The 12,360-nt window shown below is 46.8% G+C and overlaps 1 protein-coding gene across 2 annotated transcripts in view; it reads left to right on the top strand.

Moving 5' to 3' along the window:
• The window catches only part of PHACTR3 (phosphatase and actin regulator 3), a 216,485-nt gene extending 204,779 nt beyond the window's left edge, over positions 1-11,706 (top strand). The window contains exons 10-13 of one of the 2 annotated variants that reach the window (XM_005673064.3): positions 4,048-4,109; positions 5,079-5,219; positions 7,011-7,087; positions 10,017-11,706. In XM_005673064.3, coding sequence (XP_005673121.1) covers positions 4,048-4,109; positions 5,079-5,219; positions 7,011-7,087; positions 10,017-10,032 — 296 coding nt within the window. In that variant the 3' untranslated portion in view covers positions 10,033-11,706. The remainder of the gene's footprint in view (positions 1-4,047; positions 4,110-5,078; positions 5,220-7,010; positions 7,088-10,016) is intronic. The other variant, NM_001110176.1, reaches the window with a different exon arrangement.

Below are 12,360 nucleotides of genomic sequence, written 5' to 3' on the forward strand. Positions count from 1 at the left end.
GGTGGGCGGTGCAGTGACTCCGGTCCTTCGGCTGAGCCCTCCTGTGTGTCTGAGCTGCCCAGGAATCTGAAAGCAACCCCGGGGAAAGTTGAAACACCCAGAAGCATCCCATTTAAAATTGAGAGGGAAAAAAAAAAAAAAAAGACTCTCTTGGCATGGTAAAAGATGTCCCTACTTCAGCGTTATCTAATGAGTCAGCCCCATAGGTCTAAGGGAGATGATTCTGTATCCTTTCGCAGGCTGGGTCTCAGCAGGTTTCCCTGGCAGTTTGGACAGGGGTTTCTGATGGCCGCAGTCACCACAGGCAGGTGTGGACAAGGGATGAACTCACCCCTTAGCGGTTACACCTGGGGAATCAAATAGCCCCAAGGAAGCGAGAAACCTTGGGGAATGTTGCCGGTGGCTTTCAACTCCACAGTGTGATGCGATTCCAGACCACCCCCCCCCACCCCCCCCCCCCCGCCCCCAGCCTTCTGGGCTTCTCCAGTTAGGTGTGTGGTTGTGACCAGTGCTGAGCATCACTGTCCAGGAAGAACCCCCGAAGTGTAGAGAGCACTGTTCCATCTCATTAAAGCCATTGATGAGTCGGGTGGTAAAACCCTTGCAGAAGTGTTTTCGCAGATACTTCTTATGTATCTGGTCAATGCATTTCAGCTTTCGAGACATTTTGTATGAAAAGTGTCTTCTAAGGCCTGTATTTTTGAACTATTTTCCTTTCCCTCCTCTCTTTATGATGGATGGACACTGCAGACATTCTCTGAGCTTGGGTTTCATTGCATGGCCATCTTTCTACAAAGAGGGTCCCGAGGCTGAGCTGTCAGAAAGTGGGTGCCAGGGCCCCTGCTCCAGGTGTGGAGCCCTAACCCATTCCTCTGCCCAGCACCTTCATTAACTGCCTAGAAATCCCCTCTCTGTCCACCGTTGGAAATACTTAAACCCTAAGATCCAGAATTCTTGGTTTTATTGTTTTAATTTAAAATTATAGTTGATTTACACTGTTGTGTCAATTTCTGCTGAACAGCGAAGTGACCCAGTCCTACATGTATATACATTCTTTTTCTCATATTATCTTCCATCCTGTTCTATCGCATGAGATTGGCTATAGTTCCCTGGGCTGTGCAGGAGGACCTCATTGCTTATCCATTTTAAATGGAATAGTTCACATGTTTAATTTTTTAAACCTAGGATACGGCGACTGCTGTTCTATTTTACCCAAACTAGGCCACATCTGAGGATTTAAAGAAAAGCTTTTCATTGATAACAATCTTCAGCACGTGAGCGGATACAAAAGTCAAGCTATTTGTGACACATATTTGAATTTTAAAAAATGAAGTCACTTACGATGGAAAGCGCCTAAGTCTGATGCCCCTGAAGAAAATCTAAGACTTGAGTGGGGCAAGTTCACGCCCCTCAGCCTGGCCTGCCGCCCAGAGTGGGCAGAGGCTTTTCTCCTGGGAACCGTTCCTCCCATCCGTGGGGACCCCCTCTCTGCTCTGGTGGATGGCCAGGACCCCCAGCCGGTCAGTGCCCCTAAGGGAGTTAGTCTTGGCACAGAAGCCCTGGGAGCAGGGTGGGGCCTGGCGGGCAGAGGTGGCAGGTGGTCCCGGGATGGACAGAGCTCGCTTCTGCGCACAGAAGAGGCAGGAAAACAAGCCCCGCCAACCCCCACTGCAGCCCCGACATCCCTTCCTCACCACCTGGCCAGGCGGGTCCATCCCTGGTCGGACGCCTCGGTGCCCCGGGCAGCAGCGCCTGAGAATTTCGCTGGATAGTGGTGGGCGGTGCTTTGGTTTGGTTTTGTGCCGGGAGAAGCGAAGGGAGGAACTGTGTGAGATGCCGCCCAGGGCGTCATCCTCGCAGGCCCTTGACCCAGGCTCATGCTCCATGGTGGCGTCTGCTTTTCATCAGTTCTTAGGCTGTCAGCACATTGTATTTGCTCCCTTTAAGTGGGGAGCTCATGACTAACGCCATCCTGTCGGGGGAACACGCAGAGCTGGGCCTGCGTGTTGATGGAGACAAGAGCGTAAGACAGAGCGGCCCTGTACCTGTGATGACACTAAAAATGATCCTGTGGCATTGGGCCCACGCTATGCCAGGCCTCGGACTCAGCGCGTCCGGTCCTCATTCAGTCCTTGGAGCACAGTCGCCAGCTTTGCTCGGCGTCCCCATTTCCCTAGTGAGGCAGCTCGGACTCCGGGAGGTAATAGGACTTTTTATCAGGCGTCTCGGCACAGGGAAAGGAACCGCAGTTCACGCCCATGTGTCCTGGATTAGACTCAGGCACACTCTAATCACTGTCTCAGGAGCAATAGTGCAGGTCTGATGATTTACAGAAGATGCACGTGTGACTGTCCCAGCTCCTGCCACTATTTCTGGAAAATCTGGGCGTGGAGGCTGTGGTCATGGCTCCCTTGTTTTGCACAAGGCACCGTGTTTTCCGGGTCTGGGAGTTAGACATCCCGAACCCAGCACTGAGTGGCGCTCAGAGAGTCTGTAGCTTAACATCTCAGGAGGGACTTCTAAGAGTTGGTGCCCCACCAAGCGCCTGGCCCGGAGACGATCCTACCAGACACTTTCAAAGATCAGCTCTCCAAAGCCCGTGCTGTGCCCGTGTGCCCTTGTCATGCAGATGGTACCCATGATTTTAAAAAAGGAAAGATCTGATCTTGTTTCCGTGTTTTCACATGAGGGCTGTACTGGGGGTTTGTTCGTGGCCTATTTTTGAGAACTCTGAAGAATTAGTTTCATATCATTGTTTGAATCCCTCATGGTTGGCCCAGGTGGTACTTTCATCACTTTTTTCTAATTGTATCATCAGCTTTCTGATTAGAGCTTATAACTGTGGTTTCTTCTGGCTTTTCACTTGGATTAAGACCCCAGGACATAACAGGGTTTGGTTTCCTTTCTTAAAACAGCCAAATGTAAGCTGCATCTTCCGTCTTAACGAAAGTTACAGAAGAGTACGATGGCTAAGTATACAAAGCACCTAGATACCAAACCCCCCAGGCGCACAAATGTTAGGAGTGTTTTAAATAGAGGCAGACATGTGAACTTATGTTAACTGCAAGGAGCAGGCTTCCCCTTTCTCAAACCTGGCGGTGTGTCTAGGAGTGCTGACAGACGAAGTCCTTTTCCTAGGAGTGGAATGCTGGGTCCCCTCCAGGGACCTGAGGCTTTATTTAGCAACAGAGAGCCAGAAATAGGACATCCATTATCTCGTATCCCAGGGCAGAGCCTACATTTTACACTACAGCTCAGCATTCTGCTCCATTTTTAGCTACAAAGTGTAGGTGTGAGCACGGCTTGAATGTTAATAGCCACACTCACCAAGCAAAGCCAATTTTGGCGAAAGATCCTCGGGGTCCCTTGAAAGGCAGCTCACGTGTCTTGCTTCTGCAGTGGAGAGGCAGCTGGGTTCCCGGGTATGTTTCGAGTTGAAATATATTCTGAAAATACGCATTCCAGGCAAGCATATGCTGCCCACAATCTGAAATGGGTGTTTCTTATCTTACGTTGGTTGGCTGAAAGCATGTGTGCCTATTACGTGGAAAAGGGGGGGAAAGGCAGTGACAGTTCTATTAATATTCATTTACTCATTCACATATACGAAGATATTATATATGTGTATCTAGCTCATCCTAAATCTGTTTTTGTTTGCCATCTATGTTCCTAGATGTAAATACACACAGAGAGAGAGTTGATTAGAGGGAGAGGGAGAGAGAGAGCGAGCTTTTTCCTGGTTCTCCTGCAAATAAATGCCCAACAACAATCGATGCGGTTATTTCTGACCCAGAGGAAGCGGGGATGCTGGCAAAGCGTCCACATACAAGGCTTTCTGTGTGACAGTGAGGCCACGGTCTCCCGAGCAGTGATGGGCAAAGTGGGGAAAAACAAAGTGATGTGGACAAAAGCGTCTTCTACGTCGTGTCCTTCGTCCTCCACCCCCAGCATCCAGGTTTTGAGGACACTTCCTGCTAAAGAGAAGAAAGTCTCAACCTGCTTCTTCCTTTTCTTTTCTTTGTTTTGTTTTGCTTTAATTTTTCACAGAAAGGAATGATCAGACGGAGCAGGAAGAAAGAAGAGAAATCAAGCAAAGATTGACAAGAAAGGTACTATCATTGAAGCACCTGATTCCGGACGATTCGAGGGAGAAAGCTGCTTCTGCAGCGGTCGGGATGGGCGATGCAGGCCCTCACTCTGTGAGGGCAGGTGCCAGGAATTCACTCACCAGACGCCAGGAGAGCAGGGCCTTTTGCCACGTCCTGGCATGTAACTGACATGCCTGCCAATAGTGTCCTCGCCTGGCACCCGAGCCCGCGGCCCTGATGACACTTCGCTTTGTTTCCAGGGGGTGAGCTCTTTACACAGTTCCTGGGCACAGCGCCCGGACAGCAGAGCTGCCCTTTCCTTTGGGACACTGGTTACCTCACTCTGTCTAGAAGCTCTGGATGGCAGAACATTTTATTAGCCTCAAGGATTTGTATCGGGGGGTCTCTAGTAGTTAAGTCAATCAAAATGGACTGTGGCCAATATAGGTAGCAACTCCATAAGCGCTGATCTCCTTCTAAAGCCCTGCCCATCTCTAAATCCAGGTGTTCTGGTGTTGCCCTTTTTCTACTGTGTTCTCCAATTATTACTATTCTAACAATTATTATTCTATTAATAATAATTCTATTAATTATTATTATTATTATTGTCCTACTTGAAGTTCATGGAGTGTCTTCCTGAGCTTGACTTATGAGTACCAGTAGTATTTAGCATTTTAACTTTCTCTACCTTTTTCGTAAAAGCTTCCCTAATGATAGCAGAAAAGAAGCCGCTGCTACTGTAAAATCTTTCCTAAGTTCATTCACCTATGGTTCCTTGAGCTGTGCTGTGAACAGGGCACTGCTGGGCTCCTGGAGCTTAGGGTCCAGAGAAGAGGTGCTGAGGGCAGGGGGCTGGAATAGAAGAGGTGTACTTTAAACCCCTCATACTTGAGGTTTTTTGCATCAGGGTTCCATTTCACAGCTTCAGGGTGCTTTAAGAATGCTAATTTGGCACGGGACACCTGACAGTGGTGATCTTTTATTTTTCAGCTTAATCAGAGACCCACGGTTGATGAACTGAGAGACAGAAAAATTCTGATACGATTCAGTGATTACGTGGAGGTGGCAAAGGCACAAGACTATGACAGACGGGCCGACAAGCCCTGGACGAGACTGTCGGCAGCAGACAAGGTACCGAGCAGGCCGGTCTGTGCCGCCGGGGTGGGTCGGTGTGAAAGGAGCAGAGCGCGTCCTGCCAGCAGGTTTCTATCCTTGGTGGGCACTGTCCACTGTTGTGGTCGAGGCTGTGCCTTCCCAGATGCTGGCTTTGTAAATACAAGCTGGCGGTAGGGACATGCTTTCACCTGGGGGACACTTTGCCTTTAGGGACTCTGGCAGTGGCTGGGGACAGTCTTGGTGGTCAGCAGTGGTGGTCGCTGCTGGTGTCTAGTGAGTGGAGCCCAGGGGTGCCGCTCCCCCCTGTGGCAATGCACAGGATAGCCGCCCCCACCCCGAGACTGTTGAGGACGTGAAACTCTGGCCTGGGTGCGAGTCACAGTAGGCAGGTGGGCAAAAAAGAGCTGGACAACATGGGTTTACACAAAGCGAGCCACAGCCGGGTGGGGGAAGGGAGGAGATGGGAGAAGCCTTCAGGCTGCAGGTGGAGGCGGCTCTGGACTCGGTCCTGGGCTGGTCCCGTTTGAGGTGTCCCTGGGGATCCTGAGCAGTCTCAACCAAAGGGCCAGGAGGAGAGCAAGGGGGTTGCGGGGGGCTGAGGCTATGGGGTGAAGCAGAGGGAATTAACATCCCCTAGCCCGTACACTCCCCCGTACTGGACCCAGCCTGCCAGGCGTTATTTCACTTAATCCTCAGCAACATCCCAAAGAGAGAGGTGTTGTCATTATCCCTGCAGAGGTGACCAGGAGAGGCTGGGGGAGTAGTCTTGACCGTGGGCAAACGCTATTGACCAGCAGAACTTAAACCCAGGAACGTCTGTTGGCAGAGTCTGTCCTGCCTTCCTGCCTCTGGTGATTTTCAGAACCTCAAAGCCTTTAGGAAGAGGAACTATTATACATCCAGCCAATACATTTGCAGGATTTTCTCATTGTTCCTCCTCCTTCATATGCTGAGTGTGAGTCTGGAGCTTTTAAGTGAACACACACGGGCATAGCATCAGCTTGGAGAAGTCCAGACAGGCTGTAGTTGGACCAACTCAGTTACCCTTGGCGAGGGGCTTGGAGGGGCCCGGGCACGGGGGAGAGGGTGGGCCTCTTTGGTGGCAGGCCTGGTGACGATGGGCGTAGCCTGCCCCTGACATTCTGGAGGCAGAGTCTTTCCTTGCCCTGAAGGCTGATGTTTTTTGTCTCCCCTGGTCCTGGAGGGTTTATCTGAGAGAAGCACACGATGGAAGTGGGCGTTGGGAAGCTGGAGGCGGGCCAGGGGAGAGGCCCCGGATGGGCGGCGATGCGCGTCTCACCCACAGGCAACCGGGAGGTTCTTTTTCAAAATGCAGAACATAAACCTGCAGTGACGTCAGAATGACTTCTTCCTACATTGTCTAGTTGCAGAGTTCCAAGTAATTTCACCAAAAGCTGAAGTTTGCTCGTTGTCTTGAGGCTTGGGGCTCTTAGAAAGCAGGACCATCAGAATAAGGAGTGACGTTCAGCTTTTGGTGACGATAGCCCCGCATTTATCTATTTATTACGTATCGTGGCTGGGTGGGGAGGGCTGGTATCTTCCCTCTTGGGCACAGCAGATAAATTCCCTGAACACTTCCTGAATACCAGCCATGCACTAGCTCGGTGGGACTGTAAACATGAGCAAGTAAGAGTCGGAATGCTGAACAAAAAGCTTTTCTGCCTGTCGCACCAGCACCGAAGTCAACATGTGTTCGAAGTGGCTGTCCATCCGCAGCCATGACACCAGTTTCCTCTGCTAATGTTGTAATGTTCTGAAAAATGATATGCTGGTTTTCAATTCCAGGCAGCGATTCGTAAAGAACTGAATGAATACAAAAGCAATGAAATGGAAGTACACGCCTCAAGCAAGCACCTGACAAGGTCAGATTTCTATTTGTATGAAGTTCGTGATACTTACAATATGGTGTTTATTTAAAAGGAAAATTAACATGCCACAAAGAACTATGTGTTCACGTTAAAAAAAAAAAAATTCAGTATCTCTGCAGAGAACTGTATTGAACAGACAGAAGGCACCTCAATTAAAAGCTCTGTTCGCTCCCCTGGTTTCTCGTAGGGCTCGGTGGAAGGTGGTTTTAGGAGGACACTGCTACGCAGATCACTGGTTATCTGAGCAGTTAGTGTATATTTAAGGAAATGAGCCTCAAAGCACTGAAAGTAATTTGCCTGTGTGTTTAATTCCCCTTTGCTAACGTCCAGAACTCTCTCGTTTATGAGCTCCCTGATTCATTGATACGTAGAGGAGTGGTGTGAAACAACCCTCTCCATTCCTGTTTTCCCACCTTATTTAAATCTGTATTCATTTCTTTAACACAAGCTAATGCTCCCTCGAAGCTCTTCCAAAGAGCTGGTGTTTCCCCGGCAAATGTTTGAATGACGCTGTGCGCCGTTCTTGGCACTGAGAATACAACTACAGATAAGATCAAGGAGGTCCTTGTCATCATGGGGCTTATGTGCCAGTGGGGCTGTGCTGGCTGATGCCTCTGTAATCGAGGCGTTTCACATGAGGGGAACATCCACTCTGCCCACGTGACCGTAGCAGCGATGGGGTGTCTTGCTGATCATGACCTGCTCACTGGCTGCATGTTCTTTCAGCATCTCCCTCTGTCCGTGGCCGTGACAGTCAGGATGGTGTGAGGTTCTCACACACCTTTAATCCCAAGGGGTGGCCGTGATGCCATAAGCCTTCAACTGCAGCTGCTGCTTCGTCATCTCTCCCTTGGTCTGATGATGCTTGGGCCCCAGATACAAAGAGAAAGGACGGTCTGAATGGAGATACTGCCTTCAGCTAAAAGAACGGATTCCCTCCCTTTTCCGTTTGTCACAAAGTGGCCACTGCAATTGTTATTTAAAAGATCTACTCTGGAGTTCCTGTGGTGGCTTAGCGGAAACAGATCTGACTAGCATTTATGAGGACACAGGTTCGATCCCTGGGCTTGCTCAGTGGGTTAAGGATCCGGTGTTGTGGCTGTGGTGTAGGCCAGCAGCTAGAGCTCTAATTCAGCCCCTAGCTTGGGAACTTCCATATGTTGTGGGTGCGGCCCTAAAAAAAAAAAAAAAAAAAAAAGATTAACTCTGCAAGCACAATGAGGTTGTAGAACAGAAACCAGGTCTCACAAGATAGTTTTACTTTGACTATTTCAAGGGAGGAAGAGGAGGTTGATGGGCAAGAAAAAAACGAGGCAAGTATATAGTTTGTTTAAAAACGTTTAAGGGTTTTCCCCTACTTTGGGGTAGGAATAAATCATCTTATTTTTGAGTGTTCAAAACGCTGAAAAATGTTTAGGAAATAAACATTCTCCTTAAAACATTTTTTAATGTTCAGTCTATGTTTTTAAAAAAGAGATATAATTGCTACCATTCTATGTATGGTGATAGCAAATATTTAATACACCTTCTTATTCTTTAGATGTTTACTAAAGACATGTATTTTCTCTCATAAGTCCTTGATAACTTTCTTAGAAGATGGAACTTTAAGAGAGAGCCCAAAACGTAGACATCAGGACATATAAGATTTTTGTGCTACCACAGTTTAGCACTTAATGCCAACTTTTACCAGAACAGTATTTTTAGTCATATGAGGTTTTCTTAAGCATATGGGACATTACCACAAACACATTACCAGTTCTTTAAGTGCAAAACTATAACTCTACTGTATTATCCAATAATTTGCTTTATTAATCAGTTCATTACTTCCACTGATTTAGTGAAGCCCTGGTCTTTCTGTGTACTCAAGGGCTTAATGGGCTGTTTTCAGACGAAGTTTTAGGTAGTCTTAAGAATTCAGTGTCTAGGAGTTCCCTTCGTGGCACAGTGGTTAATGAATCTGACTAGAAACCTTGAGGTTTTGGGTCCGATTCCTGGCCTTGCTCAGTGGGTTAACGATCCGGCGTTGCCGTGAGCTGTGGTGTAGGTTGCAGACGCGGCTCGGATCCCGCGTTGCTGTGGCTGTGACATAGGCCGGCAGCTACGGCTCCGATTGGACCCCTAGCCTGGGAATCTCCATATGTCATGGGAGTGGCCCTAGAAAAGCCAAAAAGACAAAAAAAAAAAAAAAGAATTCAGTGTCTACTATTCACAAGAGCCAAGAAGACATGGAAGCAACCAAAATGTGCATTGACAGAGGAGTGGATTAAGAAGACGTGGTACATGTATACAACGGGATACCACTCCGTCATAAAAAAAAGAAGGAATAATGCCATTTGCAGCAACACAGATGCAACTTCAGATTATCATACCAAGTGAAGTAAGTCAGAGAAAGACAAATACCATATAATATCACTTATACGTAGAATCTAAAACATGGCACAAATGAATCTATCTACAGAACAGAAACAGACTCACAATCGTGGAGAACAGACTTGTGGTTGCCAAGGGGAGGGCCGAGGGAGTGGGATGGACTGGGAGTTTGGGGTTCGTGGATGCAAACTCTCACATTTAGACTGGATAAGCAATGAGGTCCTGCTATACAGCACAGGGAACGATACCCAGTCTCTCGCGTTGACCGTGATGGAAGATCACATAAGGGAATGAGCTGGGTCACTTTGCTGCACAGCAGAAATTGGCACAACATTGTAAATCAACTGTACTTCAAAAAAAAAGAAGAATTCAGGCTCTAGTTCCCGAACAGGTGGCCCCACCATTACTTTAACCCAAACAGGTCCATCCTCATCTTTTACCTGTTGGACTTCTGAGACGCTTGTAATGGCAACAGCATTATTTGTGGAAGATTTTGGCAGTGTTAACGTAGGAATGTGTAACCTTCAATTCATTTTCTCTTTGTGATTTCTAGATTCCACAGGCCATAGAGATTTTCTTCTGAGAAGAATTGTGTTTAATTTTTGATACCAACACTGAACATTCATCAGGGAACTTTCCTGACGCTCATGACCACCTGCTGTGTTTGCGAAGGAGCAGGACCACAGGCAGGTGAAATGTGGGTCGCTCTCACCTGTAAGAGGAGGAAGCGGGGGACGGCCTCCACTCTCTGGTGTCTGAGGAGTGTGAACAGTTGGGGTCGATACAGCCCCCAGGAACTCTCCCAGAAGAAAACTCAGTTTTGCTTTGCAGCTCTGCGGTGCGAAGGAGGACGCGGTGTGCATGTGCAGGTCACCGCCGAGGCTCTGAGTGCCGGACGAGTGACGCAGCGTCGTCAGTACCATGTGGCCGAGACGTTTTTATTCTGATCACGATTAATTTGAGACTCTTTAAGTTCCTGTTATACAAAATGATTTACTGTATTATACTTTTTCTTTTTTTTATATAATGTCTAACAAAAATACAGCTGCGACATTTTGATTCCTGTTAATTTTGTTCTTTCATTAAATGACTACTTATTGCAGGAAATTAATCTGGCCAGTACAGTTTCTTGGGGTTGGGGTGTGAGATGTTTTTAGCACAGGGGTCTGTGAAACAAGTCCAATTTTATTACTTTTGAGCCATCAGAAGCCAACCACATCAAAGAGCATTCAAACGTTTTGTGTATTTTGTTTTGTAAATTCTGTTAGTATATGTGATTTCGTGCCCTGGAAAATCAAAGTATTCTTTTCAAGTGAAGTTTATGGATTATTGAGTAATGAACCTAGAAATAAGTGATAGCTTGTTGAAAAAGTCTGCCAAGATGAAAATTATGCCTTATTTAAGAGTATTTTGAAGTTCGCATTTGCAGACAGTATTAAAAACGCATTATAAGAAGCAGAGGTTTAAATGGAGGTGCGATCGTAAAGAGGAAATTTCCCTCCTCCAGCACAAAAAGGTAAAAAGTAATCTTGCACAAAGGGGGAAAGTAAGTTAAATAAAAATAAATATTCCAAGTAAATATGTTTTGGCTTGGCCTTTGAGTAAGTGTCCTCGAGAATGAGCCCACCCTCTCTGCTGGTCCATCCAGGCAGCGAGCACAGTGCGTGGACTTTGGGACCTGGGCCCCAATCCCAGCTCTGCACCTTGCAGCGAGATATTTATTTCCTCCGCAGGAACATCTCCCCGCCCCCCCAACACGGCTGTAATCTTTGAATGAGATGAAGGAGGTCAGGTGCCAGCGCAGTGGCCAGCACATTCTCAGCCTGACCAGGTGGCCCTGGAGCAGCTGAATGTCCCTGTGACTTCTCACCGCACATGTTACCTCATTGCCTTCCGTGACCTTTCCTGTTCCGCTGCTTTAAGGCTGCGATGGGTCAGCTGCCCATGGAAACTGCTCAGCCTTTGAGGTAGCACTTTGTGCTGAGGGACTTATGACCAGTCCTGGGTGCTAGACAACCTACTGTGAGTTGAACTGGGGTCTTTTAGAAGAAATCACTGCATGGTAGAAAAAGTCCAGCTCTACCTCTTACTTGCTGTATAACCTTTTGTGAATTGTTTGACTTCTCTGAGCCTCAGTTTCTGTGTCTGAAATGAGATGATTTCTAAATCCTTTCTAACCAGAAGTCAATCCCTTAATTTTATAAGCATTTATGTGTATGCATATATACTGTGTATTTAATGTATATTTATATGTGTGGACTCTATTTTATACGAGCCGTTACTTGTTGCCAATCAACCCCCTCAAATACTGATTTTCTACTTTAAGCTACGTATTAGCAGCTCCCTATTTTATATTTTATTCAATTTAAAATAATATTTGGAGCCAGACTAGGGAAAAGATTTCACTCTCCTGTACAAATATCCACATAACTACTTACTATGAAGCAAAGCAAAGAAAAGGCCTCCCTTATTCTAGAAACCACCCTGGCCCCTAAAGCAAAAAGATTCAGTGGTTAAGAAATAACTGCACCTATAGTTAGAGATAACCTGATGGATGGGACACATGCTTAGGTTTTTTTCCCAAGTACAGACCCATAGCTAATAAATACATTTGAAAATAAAGTACAAGATACCAAAAGAAGGTTTGGCTGGGTCCAGCCCCAAAGGTTCTATGATATTATAGAACCAGAAGACATTTTCATTGTAATCAAAATGTTTGCAATAACAGCTAACTTCTACCACTGTATTTTTATTAATCTTGAATTATTCTAAATTTTATTTCTGTATTTCATGTCCTTAGCAGGTGTCATAGAGGTCAAGATAAACTAAAACTATGTGTTAAGTAGGTATGTCTACTCTGCACCTACTAAGAGTGTGTAATCCTGCACTAAATACGT

The sequence above is a fragment of the Sus scrofa genome, chromosome 17 (genome assembly GCF_000003025.6).
Source record: "Sus scrofa isolate TJ Tabasco breed Duroc chromosome 17, Sscrofa11.1, whole genome shotgun sequence".
Taxonomy (NCBI): Eukaryota; Metazoa; Chordata; class Mammalia; order Artiodactyla; family Suidae; genus Sus; species Sus scrofa.